The sequence below is a fragment of the Triturus cristatus genome, chromosome 5_1, assembly GCF_964204655.1.
Source record: "Triturus cristatus chromosome 5_1, aTriCri1.1, whole genome shotgun sequence".
In the NCBI taxonomy this organism is placed as follows: domain Eukaryota; kingdom Metazoa; phylum Chordata; class Amphibia; order Caudata; family Salamandridae; genus Triturus; species Triturus cristatus.
In genome coordinates, this window is record NC_140587.1 from 867,018,643 (window position 1) to 867,042,583 (window position 23,941).

Below are 23,941 nucleotides of genomic sequence, written 5' to 3' on the forward strand. Positions count from 1 at the left end.
TGCAGGAGGCCATCAGCCCCAGAAGCCGCAACACTAGCCTGACCGAAACCCAGGATAGAGGCCGAAAGATGGGAATCAGGGCCTGAATATCCTGGACCCGCTGTTCCGGTGGATAGACCCGGAACTGTGCCGAATCGAGAACCGCTCCGATGAAAAGGAGCTTCTGAGAGGGACTCAGGTGTGACTTCGGCACGTTGATGGAAAACCCCAGCAAATGCAGGAGATCCGCCGTACTCTGGAGGTGGGAGACGACTGCCTGGGGCGAGCCCGCCTTCAACAACCAGTCGTCGAGATAGGGGAAGACTGGAACCCCTGATCTGCGCAGATGAGCTGCGACCACCGCCATCACTTTCGTGAACACCCAAGGGGCACCGGTGAGACCGAAGGGGAGAACGGTAAACTGAAAGTGCTCTGGGCCCACCGTGAACCGCAGGTAACGCCGGTGGGCCGGCAGGACGGGGATGTGGAAATATGCGTCCTGCAAGTCCAACGCTACCATCCAGTCTCCGGGGTCTAGGGCAGCTAGAACCTGAGCCAAGGTCAACATCTTGAACCTTTCCTTCCGGAGGAAGGCATTGACGTTCCGGAGGTCCAAGATAGGGCGTAGGCCCCCTTTGCCCTTCTTGGGAACCAGAAAGTAGTGGGAATAACAACCACGACCTACTTCTGGACTCGGAACGCGCTCGACGGCCCCCTTGGCCAAGAGGGCGGAAACTTCCTCGTGGAGAAGATTCAAATGAACCCCCGAGATACGGTGGTGCTGCGGTGGCATGGCTGGAGGGGTCGTCTCGAAGGGGAGGGAGTAGCCCCTTCGGACGATTTGCAGCACCCACCTGTCCGATGTGATGGACCGCCAGTGGAGCAGGTGATGGCGAAGTCTGCCGCCCACTGGCGTGGAATGGGCCTGAAAGCTCGGACTAGGAAGGTTTTGAGGCGGATGCTGCCGGGGTGGATGTGGACTGACCTCGTCGTCCTCCAGAACCGCCTCGGGGGAAACCACGTCCGCGACCGCGCGCAGGTTGATTCTGCGGCTGGTGGCTAGGCGTACGTGAGGAGGCACCCCTTCCTTGGCCACGAAAGGGGCGAAAGGCGGAAGTGTGCGACCGCGGGGCCGAGAGGCCCAAGGACTTGGCCGTAGCCTGGGAGTCCTTAAAGCGATTCAGCGCACTGTCCGCTTTCTCGCCAAAAAGGCGAGTGCCATCAAAGGGCATGTCCATGAGAGAGCTCTGGACATCACCCGAAAATGACGTGGACCGCAGCCAGGCGTGACGTCTAAGCGCCACTGAGGTAGAAATCGCCCTACCCAGCGAGTCCGTGGTGTCAAGCCCACATCTTATAGCATGTCGCGCGGCATCCCTCCCATCGGCCAGAGCCTGGGTAAGTCGTGTCCGGACCTCCTCCGGACACGGGGGCAGCGCGTCCTCCACCGCATCCCACAGAGAGTGGGAATAACGGTCCAAGAGACAAGCGGTGTTCAAAGACCGCAGGCCCAAACTAAGGGAAGAGAACAGCTTCTTGCCAAACTGCTCTAGTCTCTTGGAATCCCGGTCCGGCGGGGCGGTCGGGAAAGAGGATTGGGAGGTGGAGGCCTGGATAACCAGGCTCTCAGGGGTAGGGTGTTGGGACAGAAAACTGGGGTCGCCCGGAGCAGGGCGGTGGCGCCTGGCGACGTTCCTGTCCACAGGAGGAACTGTGGAGGGCTTGGACCAGGTGCCCTGTAGAACATCAGTGAGGGCCTCATTGAATGGCAGCAGAGGCTCAGTGGAGCTTGCTGCAGACTGAAGCACCTCAGTGAGGACGTTCGTCCTCACAGCCACGGCAGGTAGCTCGAGCCCAAGGGCTGCGGCCGCCTTGCGCAGCACCACGGAGAAAGCAGCACCCTCCTCCGAAGCCACAGTCGGAGGAGAGATGAATCCAGTGTCTGGCGAGGTATCCAGCCCACTGGCCTCCCCAGTTCATCTGCCCAGTCCTGGGACAGTTGGGCCTGAGCGGCCATAGGATCCTCGGATCCCTCCCAGTAGTCCCCATCATCCGACTCCTGGTGTAGAGGAGAAAGTAACAGAGCAGGGCGGTAGACAAAATGTGTCTCTAGCGGCGTCGATCTCGGCGTCCATCGACGCCGGACCGGCGCCGGGCCCGGAGCGGGACTGAACTGGGGCACGACGTCGAGCGGAGTCGACGTCGGCGTCTAGGGTGGAACCGGTGTCGACGCCGGCGGAGGAGGCGTGACAAGGTTGACCGGCGTCGACGGGGACTCGAGAACGGGTCCCTCGGGCGCTTGCGGCGTCGAGGCCGGAGCCGTCAACGGCGCCGGGCCGGAGCCACCGGCAGGCAAGGCAGCCCAGTCGGGTCCGTGGGGCATGAAGGCGCGCCAGCGGGCGCCGACGGCGGAGCCAGGTTCCTCATGGCCGAGAGGAAGGCACTGACTTCCGCCGGCGTCGCGTCAGTCCCAGAGACCGGAGGGTATGGGGACGGGCGCGGCGCCTGCGGCTCCGCCGGAGCCGCGGGGGTGGAACCACCCTGACCCTCGGCCGAGTCGCGCGACCGGCGAGGGAAGTCCGAAGAGCGATGTCGCCTCTTGGACTTCTTGGAATGCTTCGACTTACCCGAAGACTTGGATCCCGACGACCGATGGTGACGTCGGCTGCGGCTCCGCGACCGATCCTTGGACCTCCTCCTGGACCGGGATCGAGAGGCGCGCGGAGCCGAGTGGCGAATCTCGAGAAGCTCCCGTCTAGCCTTCGAGGTCAGGGCCTTGCAGTCCGAACACGACTCCGCGTCGTGATCGAGGCCCAAGCAGTAAAGACACCGGCGGTGATGGTCCGTAACCGACATCAATCGGTTACAGTCCGTACAGGCTTTAAACCCAGGCATCCTAACGGCACCGGTGTCGAGACACGATCAAAAAGGATCAAAAAAGTTAGTCAAAATTTGACTAAAGGGGTAGCTCTCCCGGATCTGCGCTTACTGGCGCGGAAAAAAGAAGAACTGACGTCAGCGCGCGAGGGCGGCGTCTAAGTACTCCGACGACGTCATCCCGGCGCACGACGCCGACGACGGACGCGAAGCCGCAGACGCGCAAGGGGTATTGCTGACGAAAAATCTTCCGGATCCAGTCTGACGCCTGGGGATATTCTAAGGTGAGGAATCTAACTAACGTGTTTCTTTCAGATCTCTACTTCAGACCAGGCTGAAGTCTCTAGATCATTGCCCAATAGACATTCTATAGGGAGGTCTGCACGGACTACTACTTTCTTGAGGCCAGTTACCCCTCCCCAGGAGGAATTCACAACTGCCAGACTATGGTTGGTCCTGACATTGCTTGCATTGGTTACCTGGTACATTTCACCCAGGATGATCTGTCCAGGGTCCACAAGGTCTTCTGCCACCATGGTGACACTAGCACCTGTGTCCCTGAATGCCAAAGCCTGTTTGCCATTTATTACAGGCTGCTGTTTGTATTTGCCCAGATTACTGGGGCTCACTAGGAAGGACATATCAATGTCTCCATCACAAATCAGCAATGCCTGAGTGGGTACTCTGACTAGACCAGAGTCCACTTCAGAACCCAGGGTCAACCCTACTACACCCTTATTCTGTGTACCACCTCCACCAGTAGCTGCACTAGGGGGAACAGTTGCCTTAGGGGCAGGAGTGGTGGTGGTTTGGACTTTGGACTTGTTACAATCAGAAGTCCAGTGCCCTTTCTGCTTACATCATTTGCACCAGGGCTCCTTTTGGCCTTTTCCCGTGTTGGATTGTGAATCCCCCCCAGATGCAGATTTTTGGGGCCCTTGTGAAGACTTCTGGTCTTTTGACTTATCCCCACATTTCTCAGAGCCCTTAGAATCCTGCTTCTTGGTGTCTGGGTTTTCTGCCTCACCCTGGTTCTGGCCCATTTGTCTGCCTTATTTCCCAATTCTTGGGGAGTGGTCAGATCAGAGTCCACCAGGTATTGATGCAACAACTGGTTCTGGCAATTACTAAGGATCTGTTCTCTCATCATTAGATTATACAATCCCTTGAAATCAGTAACCATACTGCCAACCAGCCAGCCCTCCAGAGCCTTGGTTGCACAATCTACTAAGTCAGTCGAGTCCTGAGTCTGTGCTTTCTGGGTGCCTCTGAACTTCAACCTGTACTGCTCAGTGGTTAAGTCAAACCCATCTATCAGTGCACTCTTCAGGACTTCATAGTCAACAGCATCCTCTTCTCTAACAGTGAGGAGCTTGTCTCTGCCTTTATCTGAAAAGGAGAACCACAAGATTGCTGCCCACTGCTTTTGGGGGACCTGTTGTACTCTACAGGCCCTTTCCATAGCAGTTATCCACTTGTGGATATCATCCCCACTCTGGTAGGGAGGAACAACCTTGCTCAGGTTCCTATGGTCTGGAATATATTCTCTACCTCTAGGGACACTGTTGATGCCACCAGGGGGTTCTAACCCCTCTCTTCTAGAAGCTCTCTGGAGCTCAAAGGCTTCTTTATCTAATGTCAACTGCTTGGTTTTGAGGGCAAATCTTGCTTCCTCATACTGCAGCAGTTTGTACATTCTATCAGAGGAGGTCTCCCTTCTAGGAAAGTAGGAGCTCCGCTGGTGGACAGATTCTCTGCCAGAATGATAGGAGAGGTCAGACTCCCTAGAAAGGGACCTAGGCCTTTCCTCCACTCTGTCAGTTCTCTTAGGGAGAATTCCTCTGTCCTTTTCAGACCCTTGTGGATCTGGCCCTTCAACCACAGAGTCCTGGTCATCCTGATTCTCATCATCTGACCCAGACACTGTAATTGACCCACCCCCTGATTCAGACCCATTAGCCCCTAGAGCTAATCTAAGATCATCTGCAGATCTATCAGGTGTAGTGTGGAGGGACTCTGTCCCATCTTCAGGTGCCTTGCAGACTACAGAGGCTTTCAAGTCAAAGAAAGTCATGTCCTTATACTGAGGCTGGGTGGACTCACTGGTTCCAACCCTTAAGGACATTTTAGTGTTGTGCAGGGTTGTACTACCTACACTAGTTTGTGGCCTACTGATCCTAGCTTGAGCTGTAGAAAGGGTGTGCTATCCCTTGACACACAGCTCTAAGATCAGTAGAACTTATTGATAGTAAGCTTGACTTTATATGTACCTTGAGTACCTATAATGGTTTTCAGTTAGTAATTCAAATAGAGATTTTCTGGTAAAATAATGGCAAGCTGGAATCCCACCACTGCCCACCAATGTGAGAAGTTGGCCTGGTATATGCTGTTCACTAGTTAAAGTGGACACCTTGCACCAGTACAATTCGACTCTTATGGTAGATAGGTTTAAGACAACCTTACAAGAAAGGTATCCTAGAGGTAGCTGTGGAGAGCAGCCTTCAGGCTAAGTCTTTAGAGGAATGTAAAGCAGCTTGTTTTACCTTATAATCTCTTGAATCACTAAATGAAAGGACACCACACAGGTATATATATCAAATATATATGTATTTATTACTAACAACTCTCTGCTAATCTCTTTATGAGATTAGAAGTCAGGAACATATGCACAAATCAACATTTCACAATAAGTTAAGCACAAATATGGCTGGGGCCCTAGGGGCGTACCAGACCATATACAAAAAAAGAGACTTAGAGATAACGACTTGCGAGGGGACAAGGCCTAGGGCCTTCAGAAGCGCTGGGGCCTCACGAAACCACTCAAGGCAGGAAAGTAAAGCACCCACGGGAGACGCATCCAGTGTGAGAACACAGCCGCGAATCCCTATTGACTTCAATGGAGCAAGTCGCGATAGGAAATTAAGAGTTTTAGGATACTTCGGGAGAGTGTACAAGCAAGTCACTTACAGGGTAAGTAGTTCTAGAGCCAACACCCACTGGAGCACTGTAGTGCTGGAGTTACCTCACCCAGGGAAGCCGGGTGCATAGGTGTCTTTTGGTGTTGGGTTGCGGCGTCGTTTTCAATGGGAGCCAAAGAAGACTTGCTGCTTGTGAAGACAGGAGAAGTGTCCGGTGGAATCCAAGCCTGGATTCAGAAGAAAGAAGACCTGAAAGCAGAGGGGACAGTGTTCAAAGTCACTTGGCAGTGAGCCGGGGCAAGGAAGATGGATGCCCACAGTCGTCGGGTGATTTCAGGTGATCCACGGGTGTATTGACTCTTCACCGAGGTCCAGGAGGAGGCGACGATGACCAGGAGCTGGATTCAGCGTGTCCCACGAAGTCTGCAGCGTACTGCGGTGTCAGTGACCAGATTGGAGCCAACAAGCCTTGGTAACAGCAAGTCTTGTGGAAAGGATAAAAAGTCAGTGGTGCAGACCAGCAAGGTCTGAGGGACTCACCCAGCAAGGGTAAGGCAGGGAAGGCCTGGAGCAACCAGGGGAGCCCTTTGGAACTGTAGAAAAGTCTTCTGGGGGCCCACAAGCCAACCAGCAAGGGATCGCGAAGACGCCTCGGGAGGATTCACTCAACAGTGGCCCACAGTCACTCGGGACGGGGTAGGCCTCTGATCTTCGGAGGGATTCTTGCTGTAGGCTTGGACCACACGTGGTCTAATGCACAATTTGGTAGAACGTCGTGAAGGGGTTGCACTCGAAAATAGTGCCTGGCACCCAGGGATGGCAGTTCCTAGTCACTCGTGGGGTTCACTTGCCTCAGCGTCGCTGGGGACTCACGATGGCCTTAGAGAAGTCAGGAAATCCTCATCCTGGGCTGCAGGGACTTCGGACGCCGGCGGGAGCGGGAAAGTTTGCGACCGCTGATTGCAAGATTTGGTGCCTGCCAAGCAGGGGAGTCACTCCTTGACTCCAAGGGAGATTCTTCCGTCTTCCAGAGGTAAAGGAACGTCGAAGGTCCAGGATTCTTCTTCAGAGCGTTGTCCAGGGATACCTAGTTTGCAATGGCAAGGGTTCCCTAACTTATACTGAAAGGAAGGGAGGAACTAGCTCTATGACCCCACCTATGGGAGGGTTAGGGGAGTGGGTGGCTACACCCACTTCCCTTTGTGCAGTTTCGCCCCAGAGCAGGAGCAGGTAGCCCCTGAGCCGGTTTGAACTGGTGTATGCACAGAGGAGCCTACTGATCCCCCAGTGCAGGACTTCAAAGCACTCTAGCAGTGCACCCACCCAGCCCCAATACACTGAACCCTGTCAGGGAGGTGGTCACACCTCCCTGTGACAGGATACCTATTGTTGGGCCTCCTCCACTGCGAGTTTTGGTCATCAGCAGGAGGGCAGCCCAGTGTCTGTGACTGGTGGCATCCATTTTGTGATGCCAGGGCTCTTCAGGATTCTACCGTATTTCCACAGTAGGTACATGTCTATCCCTCTAGAAGGGTGGGATCATACTCCCACACCAGTTACTGGTGTGGGGGTATGATCCCAAAGCGTTTGACACCAAACACGACATGTTTTGATGCAGCTATCCCAAACTTAGCATTTACCGCGAGGTTATAATGCACTTAAGAGTATATGGTTTGACCACATTCACAAACAGCCCCAGAGAATGGACTCCGAGAGCTGCAGAGGGGCCCTACTCAGGCAGAGGCACCCCCTCACATGGAGACTAAGCACCCTGCCCTCAGGATTGATAGGGCCTGCCTTAGGGGTGACTGATAGGTTTAAATGTGTGTGCAGGGAGAGATATAGTGAACCTATACTTCAGTGAGGATTGCTAACACTACCTCACCCAGGCTGCAGTAGCAGGCCTGTGGTGTCAGATTTTGTCTGCTTCCCAGGGGTGGCATAGTACATGCTTCAGCCCCTGGTAGGTCTGTGAAGTACCTATGCCCTTGGTACCTAAGGTACCATATACTAGGGACTCGTAAGGCACCACAGTATCCAATCACTAGTGCACCTAATATGCACTCCATGTTGTTTAGAGAGAACAGAGAGGCTGGGGCTCTGATTAGCAGGGTCCCATCCAGACTATAGCCAAAAACCAGTGTAAACATCAGAAAAAAAGTGGGGGCAACATAAGAGGCAGATCCTACTCTCCTTCAATAATCAAAATAAGATTGCACATTTGTTGTTATCATTTAGTCTTGTTAATGCTTTAGTGTCAGCAATTTCTCCATTTGTTTTCATAATACATGATAAAATCAGCGATATGATACAATAAAAACCCAAATATCGAATCACAGTTGAAGAGGGACTTTGTGCTAAGATGATCACGCCAGAGGTCATATGAGTCAGCAGCACCAACCAGCCTCAGTCGGTGGCGACATTGGGGGCAGAGAGAAGTTGCCTTCAGCCTGTCGCTGCTTATTTTCCACCTCCAAACAAGTTGTGATAGGTAATAGGTGACTTGCCACTTGATTATGAAAACACAGATATGCTGTGAGATCCATCTTGAGAAACTCAAGATGCTAAGAAGTCTATAACAATGTTAGAAATGTTGATGTTGTTTCCGCAGACCACTACATGCTTAGTTGCACTCTTTTTTGCATTCTGTTTGATTACCATTCATATTTTATGCACTAGGTTAGGATTTTAAAATAAATCTTTTAAAAACATGCCTTGTTTTGCAATTCATTTACGAAAGAGGTTGTGGAGTTCGACTGTGTCCCTCAACTCATCTTGTGAGAGCATGATTGTTACCAGAAAACATTTCCTGCGAAGTATTGCTCGGTGGGTTGTGTACAGGTTGCAGTCCAATTGATTTACTAATTCGTATCAGTGCATCAGAAATCCAACCCCTGAGGCCTGAGTGGGGTGGAGGTCGGAGGTGGGTTCAGATCGTACTGCCCATTGTACAATGGAGCCAGTGTCAGTAGCTCTACTGATACTAGTGCAGAACAGAAGGCACTCAAGGACCCGGACCTGACCACTATACCATGACGGCACTCGCTAACAAAACAAACATTTGCAATGCAATAGGACTCACATTTACGCAAGACTTATTGCATTGCAAACGGTACTCATCACGGACAATGGGAGGGAGGGCGGGGGGTGGCACGGACAAAGTGAGTGAGGGGGGAGAAGGCATGGACAATGGGAGTGCGGGCAAGTGGAAGGGAGAAGGGAGCGAGAAGGCACGGACAACTGGAGTGCGGGCGGGGCGAGGGGTTGAGAAGGCACGGACAATGGGAGGGAGGGGGAGGAGAGAAGGCAGTAGAAGAACCTCATTAAAGAAAATAGTGTTCACCGTCTACATAACACGTACCATGTAACACTCGAAGTAAAGTGGCCAGTAGCTATGGGAGGATACAAATGACGACATAGAAGTAATAAGGAGGGACTAAGAAGCCTATAAACGAATCCGAAGGCAGCATTTAGGAAGGACAAAGACACAAGCCAATGAAAAATATGGGCTGGGGAGTGAGCGGGGCTTCCCTCACATACTGAGCTATAGCAGATCTTCACCAGAGCAGTGCTTGCGGGCTGACTCTAGGCTTAACCTAATTATTAGGATTTGGTAGCTCAGATCTGCCAATCCTGGGAGAGGTCTAGTTATCTCAGTGCCACCGCTTGTATTCCCCCTACTAACTGTGACCACTGACTGGAGAGACATTGCAACAAAACTGTACAAACCGTTTTATCTATGTGCTATTAGAAAGTGGGCGATTTATATCTTGAACCAGTTTCTTAATCTAACTTTTACCTTTTTTACAATGGTACATATCTTCTCTCATCTAAAACTGAACAGTTTGTGAGTCATAAATCATATTTTTATCTTGCACATTTCCGAAAATAGACAACTAGGATTAATATGCCTTTGCCATTTCTCACAGAATATTTTGATGTTAGGACATTTTTGATGCAATTTTCTACACTTACCTGTTTAGTGCAGTGTGCCAGGGCAAGCACTTCAATGTCGACATACTCGAGTCAGGGCTGCACCTTAGAGAGAGTCTATCGTTTAAAAGATAAAAACTCATTCTTGCAACTGCAGTCTTAACTTCTCCATGGGACATTGCATGGTTGATAGAGTCCAGGCAGTCTTGAAGTCCACTGGCAATATGGGTAACTCTCAGTGTAACAATGTCTTCATAAGATAACATCAATGTGTCTAAAAATCTGAAAGAGTGTCAAGAAAAGCATGAGAATGCAAACATGTTATCATGTAAAAGAACATGAATTATGTGATGTCAAAAACTTATAAAATGGGAAGCAAGTTACTGGAGGTATTAGACACCAATTCAAAAACCTTTGGGAGGAAGCAGCAGAATAATTTTGTCATTAAGGCTATTACAGAAAAAAAGACTAACATTACCAGAAGCAGAGCTTAGATTGTAGAAAAACAAAAATAGGTGCCGGGACTCTCGTCAGGAGGACACTGCAGCTTGCACCAGACATCGCCCCTGCCATGCTGCCAATGATAGCAAAAATACAACTACGAACCATCACACGCCTAAAAGTGTGTCAATTTGGAATATTCCAGGCCACCATAGCTATTATAATGGCTTGGCCGGTAGGTAACAGTCATTTTTAATGTATACTGAATTGACAAACAGAAGTAGAGAAACCATTTTTGGCTTTGTAAATGCAACATGATGAAAAAAAAATCTGAAAGCACTTTTTAACATGTTTATAGAGACCCAAAGTACATAAAAAGGTAATTTTTAACTTGCGCTCATCATGGGTTTTGCATCAGGACCAATAGTCACACTTTAGCAGATCGCTCAGCTTTATGTAGAGCCAACCATATACATCAAAAGGCATGTCAAAGGTTCACACTTGTAGAAGGACTTTGGTGGAGCCACATTAAAAAGCTGAGATAACCAGCTGTATAAATCCGGAATTAGTAATTACTAAGGCCCTCATGACACTCTGTATAGTGCATAAAAACAATCAGCCGAAATTGCAGATCCTTGTTCTAATTCCGCTGCATGCAAAATGGGTATCAATTTCTTCACTATGTTCAACTTCTTCCCTTTGTATTTTCTCACAGCTGCCAAAAAGAACAAAAATTAACTGTATTGCACACCATAAATGACACCACCTTCCAAAAGCACCTGGGATCTTTCTCTCTCTCTCTCTGGAAGGATTGTTGTAGCTGGTCCTGCACTAGATGGCCACGCTGTAGCAACCACAAGTATCACTGGATGCAGTCTGCATTGTGAATGTAAAGCTTTTGGTGCGAAATCTGCATCTTTAGGTTTTCTTTTTCACTTTGCAATCAATGCTGGGGTGTACAACCAAAAATGATTCAGAATAGAGATGGGGTGTATTCTTTGGTTTGTTCCAGAAAGCAAAAATATCAATTTTTTAGGATTGGCAGATAAAAAATGTATTATCTTGACTCATAGATATGAAATTGTTAAAACCTCATTAAGGAGTACTTCTGTCTGTCTTCCACCTCCTCCACTTATTCATTCTCGTTAGAAAGAGTAACACACTCTGGAAATTCCTCCTCATCTGGTGATGCTAAAGAACTTTTTGGCCTCAAAGTTCTGACCAGAAATGCAGGTGATGCTGTATTTGGTCAATGTAATGGTGAAAAGGATATCATGAGCTTGAACACTTTGGACAGAAAATTCCAGTGATTCTTTTTTTGAATGAGGAGAAAGTAGTAACAGAAGTGCCAAGATATGACAGAATCTAATACTCTTCTCGCCTCATCTACAGCCCATGAGTTAATGTCCTCTGGGATATGCTGGGCAAATCTAGGCTCCAAAAACGTGGACCCTACTGAACTGTTAAGCATAATGTTTATTTGTAGAGCATATGTTCACTCTCTTGGCAGTATGGAAAGATAAAGGATGTTTATTGCTTACTAACCAAATTAAACTCATTCTTTCAACCTATGCAGAATTAAAAGTAGAGTGGAACAGCCTGGATTTTAACCTGTGACCATGGTGGCCAAACTCTGATTCCTGGAGTGGATGTATTGGTCTAATAAGCCACCAGGCCTGGCAGAAAAGGCTGAGAGAGGGAAAACACTTTATGCATGGAAATTAAGATTTTCTGAAAGAGCTTTAGGAAATTTAGGGGCACATGCATTACGTTTTTTCCCGTTCGCAAACATGCTGATTTGCAGAATCCGCCTTTTTTGCAAATGGAAAATGCCTTTTCCTATGCATGTAGGTTTTGGCATTCGCAATTTAGGTAATCACAATTATTTGCGATTACCTAAATTGCAAATGCATTCAGAGAATCGCAATTTGTGATTCCCTAATGCCGATGCATATAGCCTTTCCTAAACGCAAACTGTGCATTTAGGAAAGGCTAATTACCATCAACTTAAAGTTGATGGTAATATGTGCATGCTTTCAAAAATGCACAAAAATGCATTTTTCAAAGTGCATTTACATGTGCACACTTACCTTTTTTGTGGGGTGCTTCAGGAGGGCATTAGGCCCCAGCACCCTTGCATTTGCATTCGTTATTGGAGATTACCAATTTGGTAATTGCAATTAGCGAATGCAATACCATTCATTCCTTTGGGCCTCTAGGCCCATAGGAATGAATGGAGTCACATTAGCGATTCGCCATTCCCGAATCGCTATTAGGTAATGTTAAGGAATCGCAAATTGTTTTGTGATTCCTACATGCATAACATTTTGCGATTCCCAAATAACAAATTGGTAAAATTCACTATTTGGGAATCACAAAATACAGGCTTGATGCATGTCCACTTTAGAGTCTTCTTCCACTGCCTAGTTCACTACTCATGGATATCCAATATCACTCAAGTAACCTGGAATATGAGGGTTTTTTTATTTTCACAATCATCTCTAGTCTCTCATTAAAGAGGAGTTTCTGCAAGTGCAACGTTTTCGGCTTTGGAGGAGACTGTTGGGGGAGAAACTTTCACTGGAGCAGAGGAGGTGGTTGAAGAGAAGATGGATGGGAATGATCTAGAATATTTAAGTTCTGAATTTTGGTGGTAGAGGGCACTTCAAATAAGTTCGTGGCGATGTGCCAGGAGATAGGGATGCTCAAACTCCACACAGACTTATCAATGAAGAGCAGTTATTTTTTCACCTCACACCCTGCACATTATCCCCTCTTCCTTTATCCTATTAAGTGCAACATATCTGTATTACTTTGTTTTAGTGCTTCTAAAACTAAATATCTTTGTATACCTGGGAATTCTTAGATGACTAAGTGAGAATTTACAGCTATGCCAATCTATATAGTGGTGAGAAGGATGGATGTTATGGGCTATGATGGCAAGTAATAAACATGAATAGCAGCATGTAATTGGAATTAATGTGGTGAAAATGGACTTCAGCATTTTGCTAATAGTGCTGGTGGTGGCGAGATAGTTGCTAACACTGTTAAACATTAGCCCCAAGCATTTTTAAGAAAAGGAGTTGGGGGGCGGGTTGAATATATAGTAGGTGGTGAGGTTTAAGTTGAAGGTTCAGGTATTTAAATTTGGGCACCCTATAACAAGAAAATAGACCAGAGGGCATATGATGACAAGATATCAAAAGTTCAAGAGCAGACATATTTGGCAGTGAAAGGGTGTAATATTTAATAATAGCTGCAGCCAATAGGTTTGAGGATGGAAGTCAGGAGAGAAAGGCAGGGTTGGGCAAATAGAGGTTTTGGGACTTGGGCTGTACTGTAGCCTTTGTATAGCACACACTACACCCGTGTGGGCCTCTGAAGGGCTTACCCACATAAATATAGCGGGTGTGACTGGAAGGGTGACGTTTTAGTTTTGAACCTATGTGGGAACTGTTTTCGTATTGTGTGTGATGTGTGCATTATCGAGGTATGGGATGTAGAGCTTGGCGTGTGAGAGACATGAGCAAATTACAATCATAATAAGGACTAACGAGCTTAGCCAGTAGGGTAGCAGGATGCTGTGTGCCTATATACAAAACAAGCATTCGCAAAGCATTAGGTCTCGCATTTGCGAGATTTTGTGCTATTGGCATTGTAAATGACAACGCCTTTTATTTATATGTTTAAAAAACATACAATAATAAAAGGCATTGTCATTTACAATGCCAATAGCACAACATCTCGCAAATGCTAGACCTAATGCATTGCAAATGCTTGTTTATTTATTTTATGTTTTTACCAGCACTTGCTTTCGCAGCCACCTACTGCCCTACTCAGTTTTTGGGCATGCTGAATGGTGTCTATTTTCTTGAGAAAATGCCCTATCACGTATCATTTGAAATCACAAAGTAGAAGATTTGGGTGGTTAACAAGTGCAATGCTCTAATTAACGATTAGCCTGAAGTGGTGTAAAAGGCTTTTTCTGTTAGAAAAGAATGAGTTTTTTTTAATAAAAGGAAATTGGACCCCTAAAAAGCGGGTAGTTTTACATATATACATTATCTCCTTTTGTATCATCTTCTTATATATATTTGCAGTTTTATGAAGTGCGAACTCGACCACAGGTATATCAGAGAGCTTTACATGATCACCAGTTGTATTTCAGACCGGCACATGAATGAAATGAAATGAAATGAAAAGGAAGGTTTATATAGCGCAACTGTCACTCCTGACGGAGCCTCCTGGCGCTTATAGGTAACGTTACTAGCTGATTACTGTACTGTCTAAATGAAGGCAAGGCAGGTGGTATCTGATAAACCAAAGATCCAAGTCTTCAGGGCCCGTCTAAACAGATCTTCCCGTTGGATTGCCCTCAGTTCCTTTGGCATATGATTCCAAGCTTTTGCTCCCAGTATCGTTGCCGACTTCCCTCCTTTTGATGATAGTTTAAACCTGCCCATTGTTAACAGATTGGCCGAACTAGATCGTAATGTTCTAGACGCGATGTAAGGTTTAAATCTGGCGGAGAGATAGGCCGGGCCCACTCCTCGTACCGCTCTGAAGGTTGTCAATAGAAGTTTGAAAAGGATTCTTTTAGGAATTGAGAGCCAATGCAAAATCTTCAAAGCCCCCGAGGCCGAAGATTTGCGGGGGAGTCCCAAAGCCAGTCTAGCAGCTGCGTGTTGGACCACCTGAAGCCTTCTCAGGGAGGATTTGTTGGTCCCTACAAGAAGGCTGTTACAGTAGTCCAACCGTGACAGTATAAGGGCCACTATAACCGTTTTTCTTGCTGCTGAAGGAATAAGATTGAAGAATTTTTTCAGCTTACGAATGTAGCCAAAACAGGTCCCCGTTAGTTTTAGGACATGTGGCTTAAAAGAGAGTGAGGAGTCGAACAAAACTCCCAGATTTCTGGCAACCTCAACAGTTGATGGAGGGGCTGCGATATTCTCTGGCCACCAATCTTTGGGTTGAAATGTATTGTTTTTACCTATGGGAAGAATTTCTGTTTTGTCGGTGTTACAGCAGAGATGATTGTTAGACATCCATTTAATGATCGCTGAGAAGCAAGCTTTAAAATTCTCTTCAGCTGATGTTGAACCGTCCTCTAAAGACAGAATGAGTTGGGTATCGTCGGCATAAGATGTTGTCTCAATTCCAAAGGAAGAGATCAATGAGATCAGTGGAGCCATGTATATGTTAAACAGCAGGGGGCTGATAGAGGCCCCCTGTGGGACACCCGTGGAGACAGTGCGTTCAGATGACATACAGGATCCCAGGGAGATGACCTGTCTCCTGTTAGACAGGAATGATGTTATCCAGTCCAATGCTCGGTTTGTGATGCCGCCTGATCTTAATCTGGCAATCAGGATGTCATGGGAGATGGTATCAAACGCGGCAGACAAATCCAAAAGAATCAGGACTGCCTTCCTGCCACTGTCCAAGATGAATTTCAGGGTGTCCGATATCTCAAGAAGGGCTGATTCTGTCGAGTGTTTGGGACGAAAACCAGACTGTCGAGGATGGAGGATAGCTGCGGATTCAGTAAAGCTGGCAAGTTGCTGACATACTATTTTCTCAGTGATCTTCCCCAAGATAGGGAGGAGAGAGATAGGCCTGTAGTTTGATAAGATTGAGGGCTCTACATTCTGTTTTTTTTTTTAACGGTTTGACAACGGCAAATTTCCAATCTCTGGGAACAATACCCAAGGCAAGGGAAGAGTTCACTATACCATTGATGATAGGGTTGACCACCTCGATTATGCGATGTAGAAATGTTGGGGGACATACATCCAAGGGTGAGCCTGATTTACAGGCTAAAATGGCCTCTTTTGTTTGAGCTAATGTGGCCATTTGGAATGATGAAAGAACTGGAGAATTTGGATTGGAGTTTGGTTCTCTTATATCAGTAGGATCTTCTGGTATAAAGGTCTTAAAATTCCTTTGAATGTTTTTAACTTTCTCTTAAAAAAAACATGCAATATCATTGCAAAGTGTCACCGACGCCGGTATGGTGGAATACAGGGCTTTAGGATCAATAAAAGATTTTACAATTTTAAATATTTCTTTTTGATTGTTCTTGGCTGTAGTAATTTTATTGCAAAAGTAGTCCCTTTTTGCAGCATTAATGGCCAACTTGTACTTCTTCCTAAAGGATTTAAAGATGAGCCGGCTGGACGGTTCATATTTCCTCCTCCACTTACGCTCCAGTTGCTTACTTTGAAGATGGAGATCCACTAGTTCCCTGGAAAACCAGGGATCATTGTGGACCTTCCTTTTAGATATTCTACTGCCTCCCCTAGAAGATTCCAGTTTGTTTCCAATGGATGTGATCCAATTAGACAGTCTAACTGAGTCCTCTTCTGGTTCCCCTATGAGTTTGGGTACTGTATCTTGAGCTGTAGCTGTCAGGCGGGGATCAGAGGCTAATGAGAGCCATTTCCACTTAAGAGCGTGGATGCGATCACTGTCATTTATGCCCATACTAACTTTCTGGGGAGTGGGAAAGACGAAAGGGATAAAACTGTGGTCTGTCCAAATCTGTGGCAATAAATTGCTTGATTTTTTTGTCACGGGTAGTCTAAGTGATTTGCCCGGAATCACCGGATGTTTGAGCCGACGCCGAGAGCCAAACCTGCTTCCCCAGCTTCAAAGTCGGCCGTGCTGGCTGATGAGCCACATCCTCTCTGCTTTGCTTAAAGTCATGTAATGAATAAACAAACAAGGTCCTCATTTAGTGCAAACTCGACCACAGGTATACCAGAGCGCTTGACATGATCACCAGTTGCATTTCAGACCGGTCCATTCTTTTTTAGTCACGGGGATTCTAAGTGGTTTGCCCGGAATCACCAGATGTTTGAGCCGATGCCGAGAGCCAAACCTGCTTCCCCAGCTTCAAAGTCGGCCGCGCTGGCAGTTAAGCCACATCCTCTCTGCTTTGCTCGAAGTCATTTAATGAATAAGCAAACAAGGTCCTCAGACATACAAAAAAAAATCGATTCTTTACTACTTTAGTATGTAGAACTTGCCCAGTCGCTGGCACAGTTATGTACAGTTACGGAGAGCCTCTGCTCTCAGAATAGGTCCCGCCTCAGGATGTGCTTGGAGGAGCTGGAGTTTGTTATGCTGCTTCGGTAATTAGAGTACTGAAGGAAGTGCTGTGTCCGAGCAGCTGCGCTGAAGCCGGTCTTGGTGGCTCAGAAACAGGCTGTTACTTATCTGCATATGTGAGCGGTAAACAACATTTACGTTAACTCTCTCTGCCTGGTAGAAAGGAAGAGGCTTGGATGGGCAACAAAACCCACAAATAACTCAGTTGTTTTTTATTATTGATAAGCTTCTTCAAGCTGTTGTATGCTCCGGACACACAGCTGGCACACTGAGTGCAGTGCAGACGTCGGTGGCCATTTTATTAGCCTCCTGTGAGTGATGGGAAAGCGCGCTCATGGCGCTCAGTCAAGGGCAGCGTCTCTGTTGTGCAGAAAATTAACACAAGAAGCGCTTTGTATGCCCGGACATCCAGCTGGCACGCCGACTGCAGTGCAGACGTCGATGGCCATTTAAATAGCCTCCTGTTAGTGATGTGTGCGACAGCCACCACTGCCATTCTGAAAAAAAATGAAAGGGAAATAAAATGAACACGAGAAGCGCTTTTTGACAAAAAATTAAAGGGATTAAAGGGAACGCACACATGGCACGCAGTCAAGGGCAGCATCCTGCGAGTGGTGTGTGTGGCGCACACTGCCGCAATTGTAAACAATTAAAAAACAAAACGTACAAGTTACTTACCTTCGGTAACGATGTATCTGGTAGAGACTATTCTAGCCGCAGATTCCTTCACGTAGAATTATCCCCAGGCGTGAGACTGGATCCGGAAAACTTTTTGCCCAGCATCCCTGCGCACCGTGACGTCAGCGAGGTCACAATAGTCCCACTCCGGCGCGCCTACGTCGGTTTTCTTCGGAGAACTTTTGCGCGCCACAATGCGGAGCCAGCAGACAAAACTGTGAGAGTTTAGGAACAGTGTGCGAAAATACAGAAAAAGTAATGGTGAGGAACAACACCATAAAGAGCAGTGCCCGGCACTGCAGTACCCAAGGGTAGGGAAAGAATAAAGAACAGGGCAGCAACCCCGGAGTCAAGGGACATATGTAAAAACGTTCCGATAACATGCAACAAGACTACAACCCTAACCAAAGAAAAGGAAGGGGAACCAGTCGGGGACACACAGGGAACGACAAAACTCCAAGACATCCCCATCACAGAGTGCGACAACCCCCATCATTAACAAGGGCAGAGGCACAGCCAAAAGACCCCAACCTCAAGGGTCGCAAGAGCCAGAAGTACCAACAAACCTATCCTCCCATGTGACAACGGGGAGGGAAAAGGGACAGCCCGACAGAAAGAGAGAAAGAATGTACTCATAGAAGACACAGCCACCCACAGGGAAGCGAGTGCAAAAGACCAAATAACAAGCCCTCGCAGAACAGGGAGGAAGGGCGGGCCGTGAAGGAATCTGTGGCTAGAATCGTCTCCACCAGATACATTGTTACCGAAGGTAAGTAACTCAGTAAGTAACTTGTACATCTGATAGAGACTACTAGCCGCAGATTCCTTCACGTAGAATAGATACCCTAGCCATACCCAAGGGGAAGGAGGGTCTGTGAGAGGACCCCACCCACCTGGGCAGAAAAGAGGACCTCACGGAGGCCGAGTCCAAAAACAGGATGAGGAGCCCTGTCCCCCAGGCAAAGGGAAACCCCCGCCAGCAGAAGGCCACCAACCCCAGGGGGAGGGGGGGGGGGCGGGTGGTTTGGGGGGGTTCGAGAAATGAAGAGAAGAAGAAGATAGTCTGTCCTCACTCAGCAGAGGAAACAAGGCAAGGCGCAAAGAGGCCAAACACCCCACGCCCACGTAAGGCAACAAAACCTCCGGCCAAGGCAAGGAAAGGAGCACCGAAGGAGAAGAGCAACCTAGAGACTCCAAGGAGAAGAGGCAGAGCCAGGGCAATCCCAGACAGGATGGCGCCGAAGGAGAAGAGCAGCCTAGAGACTCCAAGGAGAAAAGGCAGAGCAAAGGCAATCTCAGACAGGATGGTGCCGGCATCAAGAAGCAGGCGTAAGCCGAAAAGGGGAACTCAAGGTCACCCAGGAAGAATTGTCCAACGCCCCGCAGAGACAAACAGCGCCTGCAAGAGGGTCCAGAAGTCAGGGACCATCCCCCCCACAGGGAGAAGAGGTAGAACCGAGTGTAAGGCCCACTGGAAGCAGTGGAGAAGGCAGGATGACAGTCCCACTAAAGCCCCAAGAAGGCACAACGGTGCAGAAAGAACAAGAGGGCGGCACTGGCATGCTCCACCAGCCACCGGGGAAACCACAGAACAAACACTCAAAGCAAAAAGGCGAAGAAGGTTGCATCCGCAACATACCATAAAGTCACGAAGAGCAGAAGCACGCAGGCGACCACAACTCCCCAGCACATACCAGGGCTATATAACAGCCAACCCTGCCCCACATGGGGCATGTCATGTCCCAAGACATGGGAACCTCTTAGGAAGAAACTTCCGCAGCAGAGGACAACAAAAAAAGATCTGCAGCAAAAAAACCCGCAGGAGGCCTATCAAGCAGCCAGAGGGGAAACCCAAACGAAAAACACACAGTCAAAAAGGGCTGGCCAGCAGCCAACAGAACCACAACCTCAGCCAGACAACCGGGGCAACCCGCCCCAACGGAAGAAGAGCTCCAAGAACCAGAGCAACACGCAGGTCACTGAGGAGGAGAAGGAGGGGGAGGAGGAGGAGGATGAAGCCCCACCAAGAAACTCTGGATGGCTGAGTCCGCAGCGGCATGGAACAAAAGAGCACCATCGAAGGGAAGGTCCACCAGCCGTTCTCGAACATTCTCCGGGAACACACTGTCCCAAAGCCAGGCATGGCAAAGAAGGGCAACCGAAGAAGCCATGGCACGACCCAGCACCTCTGAGATGTCTAGAGCGGAGCTAAGGATAAACGCCGCCAGCTCCCGACCATCCAAGACATGATGTCGCAAATCCACACAGGCACCCTCCTGAGAAGCTGCAGACATAAGGGACTCCGCCGAGTCCCCCAAGCAAGAAGTGGCCCTAGCCAAAACACACAGTGTGTTAAGGGCCCGCAGAGCCGCACTGATTGAGGCAAACATATTGCGCCCTCAGGAGTCCAGCCAACGGGCCTCCCGTGAAGGGGGAGTCAACAGCAGCGGCAAAGCAGGAAAGGCAGACTGCAAAAGGGGGCCTCTGGTCAAAGGCTGAAGAGAAAGGCACACCGGATCACGCGGTGGCGGTGCAGAAGGTGCTGGGGCACTGGGTCCCCCGTGGCGGGACGGCCCCAAGTACCCAAGAGAGAAGAGTGGAGTGAACCCTCGAAGGGAAGTAACAGTTCCCTACCACCAGAGCCCTGATGGAGAACCTCCAGAAGATGATCTGCGGGAAAATGGGTAGCTGGATCACCCATGCGCAAAATCCCCACAGCCGTGGAAACAGCGCGGGCAAATGCCGCACCCGCCTCCATAGGGCCCCGCTGAGGGGTAAGCAGCTCCTCGTTAGGTGACGGCTGCAAGCTAAAGCAGCCATCCCCCAATCCAACCGGAGGAAGGAAGGGCCAAGGCCGAAAGGAAGGAAGAGGGACAGAAGAGTGGGGGACTTGCGGCTCCTCCGGCGAAGACCGCGGCCGTGGGGACGACGTCTGGGAAAAAGCCACAACACGGCAGCCCATCTCCGGCGAGGATGACACCAGCAACCGCCGAACCTCTGGAGAAGAGGAGGCGTCCGAAGACGAGTCAACGACCCGACGTCGGCCCGGCGCCGAAGAGTCCGCAATCTGAGGCAGGACACCCTCACCAACCGGCGCCGGAGGAGACGCCGGGGTGACATCCGACACAGCACATGGCGCAGGAGAACGGAGCTGGACCGGAGCCAGGGTGGCGAAGGGACGGCGCCAAAACGGCGCCGACCCGACCTCCGACGAGGCAGCCCACCTGCGCGAAGGGACGAGAAGGGCCCAGGGAGGGACGAGGAGAACTCCGCCAGCCGCGACTCATGACAGGCCGACAGACAGGCCCTCCGCCGACCACTGTGTCGCCACCAGGGCCAGCAGCTGCTGGCGCTGTAGCGGCGTCACCTCGGACAAGGCCGCCGCCTTTCCCGAGGACCGAGAGGGGCTCGGGCGAGAAGGGCCCTCCGCCGACCACTGCGGTGCCGCCAGCAGCCGCCTGCGCCGTGGCAGGATCACCTTGGCCCCGGACAAGGCCGCCGCCAGTCCCGAGGACCGGGAGGGGCTCGGGGGTGCGACCCGAGCCCCGGCAACCTCCCGCAACACCACTGGGACTCCCGCTGGAGTTTGAGGCGAAGCAGAGGCGCTGTGGTCCGAAGGTGGGACCCCCGAAGGGCCGCACCCCAACGGCACCACATCCTCCGAGCCTGGATCCGAACCAGCCGGGTCCGGAGCCGCCGGCAACGCCGCGGAGGACCCCGCACACTGCAAGTGATCCGCTGACGTCCCAGGAGGGGAAGGAGGAGAAGCCAGCGAGGCCTGCAAAACCGCCGCCTATGCCTCCATCTGGGCTCTGGTCGCCCCCACGCCGGGAAACGGTGGATAAGGGGACGACCCGCAGGCAGCACCACCCGCGGAGAGCCCACGCCCACGAGAGGCCGGAACCCGACCCTCGGGGACAAACTGCAAAATTTACCAAGAGGTGAGCAGCGTACTTGCAACCTGGGAGAAGATCGAAGTCGGCGCGGGAAGCCGCGGGTCCGAGAACCCTCCTCAGGGGCCGGACGAGAAGACGACGCCCACCTGGACACACGAGCCGAAAGAAGTTTCATCCGGCGCTCACGCCGGGTCTTCGGCTTCATCTGCTGGCACGCCTCACAATCAGTGGAGTTGTGGTGCTCCCCCAAACACCACATACAGATGGGATGAGGATCCGTCGCCGACATGAGGCAGCCACACGACAAACAAGTTTTAAAGCCCGAAGGCATTCGCACACTGTTCCCACACACGCAGCAATAGCAGAAGGGAAAGGCCTAAACAGGCCCAGAGTACAAACCAGATCCGCGTTGCACGCGGAAAAGGAAACAAGCATTGGCATAGCCAATAGGTCTCGCCTTTGGGACCTTATCAGTGTTTAGCCATGCAACAGTTGCATAACTAAATACTTATAAGGTCCCAAAAGTGAGACCTATTGGCTATGCCAAGCGGCATCAAACATCAAAGCGGCCGAAAGTGAAAGTAATCGCGCCTGCACTCATCCACTGTAGCTCTAGGCTGGCCTAGTAGCACTTTTTGGAGCCCTCTCAATAAGTCTCGCCAGACCAGCGCATGCGCTGGGTCAGGCGAGACCTAAAAACTGACGTAGGCGCGCCAGGGTGGGACTTATGTGACCTCGCTGACGTCACGTGCGCGGACGACGCCTGGGAGGAGTCACGTGATGCCGTCCCCCCGACGCGCCGGGATGCTGGGCAAAAAGTTTTCCGGATCCAGTCTCACGCCTGGGGATAATTCTATGTGAAGGAATCTGCGGCTAGTAGTCTCTATCAGATTGAAAGTGCGGTGAAAACGACAAGCACTGGCGAGGGACAGCGAAAGTCCAAAATAAAACAAGTGAGGGGCTGCTGGTGGCGAGCATGAAATCTGCCATCCGTCCACTCCTGCAGCTTCAGTAATATACCGGCGCACATACACATGCATCCACTCGTCACGCGCCAGCAGCTATAGCAAAAGAAAACAACGACGTAGTGCATACATTAAAAGATACAGCCCTGCAGCGGAACTTAACTGTAGTTAGGTGGTGCTGCTTCCCGAATAAACAGAAGTACGTAGCAAATCAACAGCCAATAAAAAAACAGCTAAGAAGAGCAATGCCACAGTTAAACTAATGGCAAGTGGCAGGACAATTTTCCCGGCAGAGGGCGGAGTTTCCCCCAACATACACATTACTTGATGTCTCGGAGAGACAGAGCATGCGCTGCCTAGGCGAGACCTAAAAGGGGGATAAGCAGCTATGGCAGAGTAATCCATATGGCAACAATCATTAAGTACAGATGCTGTTGGAAGAGTAAAAGCTTGCCAATAGGGAAATAATGATAAATGGCTATAAAAGCAGTAGGCAAGCAGCAGTTTATATTTCTTTTAATTTATAGTTGGAAGGGGGAGAAACTCATGAAGTAAAAATACAAGATCTTGGCTTAATCAAGGCTGTAGCAAAGGATATAAAGAGACAGTTTTAGGATTAGAATTTTCACAATTTTCAAAGTCTTTTGATGAGAAACTGTAAAATAAATTATTAAAAACTTACTGTTGCGTTACAGTACCAGAGTCAATCGGCTTTAATAGGACTCCTTCAATCCCATGGTACCATGAAACATTCCAGGCCATCTTTAGCATGTCAGACACTGGTTTTAAACCCAAGCAATCATCAGATAAAGGTAGGGGTACACAGTATGGGCTAACTACATGATGACCCATCACTGTTACAGGAAGATGAAAGCTTGAACCAAAATAAATACAAAAGACAATTAGGAAAAGTATGGTTTCATTTTTCAATCAAGTCTTGATAAAAGCCATACAAAATGATAAAGTAGTAAGTCATGGGAATAAAGAAATGCAGTACTTAAATAAAGTCTTCGATAAACCCCCACAAATTATTGTATCTGAATGTTACTCAATTATTACATTTACTTGGTGGTGAGAGAATGTGTCTAAAAAGCATGTCACTACTAAGGCTGTCTGATCAGTTGAGACTGCATGCGGAGAT

At 49.4% G+C, this 23,941-nt stretch overlaps 1 protein-coding gene across 4 annotated transcripts in view; it reads right to left on the bottom strand.

Moving 5' to 3' along the window:
- The window catches only part of RTTN (rotatin), a 1,165,399-nt gene that overhangs the window by 505,035 nt on the left and 636,423 nt on the right, over positions 1-23,941 (bottom strand). For all 4 annotated transcript variants that reach the window (XR_014961587.1, XM_085605903.1, XM_085605904.1 and 1 more), the window contains exons 25-26: positions 23,483-23,674; positions 9,750-9,989 (exon numbers count right to left, since the gene is read on the bottom strand). Coding sequence is in view for 3 of the 4 variants with exons in the window: in XM_085605903.1 (XP_085462029.1) it covers positions 9,750-9,989; positions 23,483-23,674 (432 nt within the window). In the remaining variant the exon portion in view is untranslated. The remainder of the gene's footprint in view (positions 1-9,749; positions 9,990-23,482; positions 23,675-23,941) is intronic.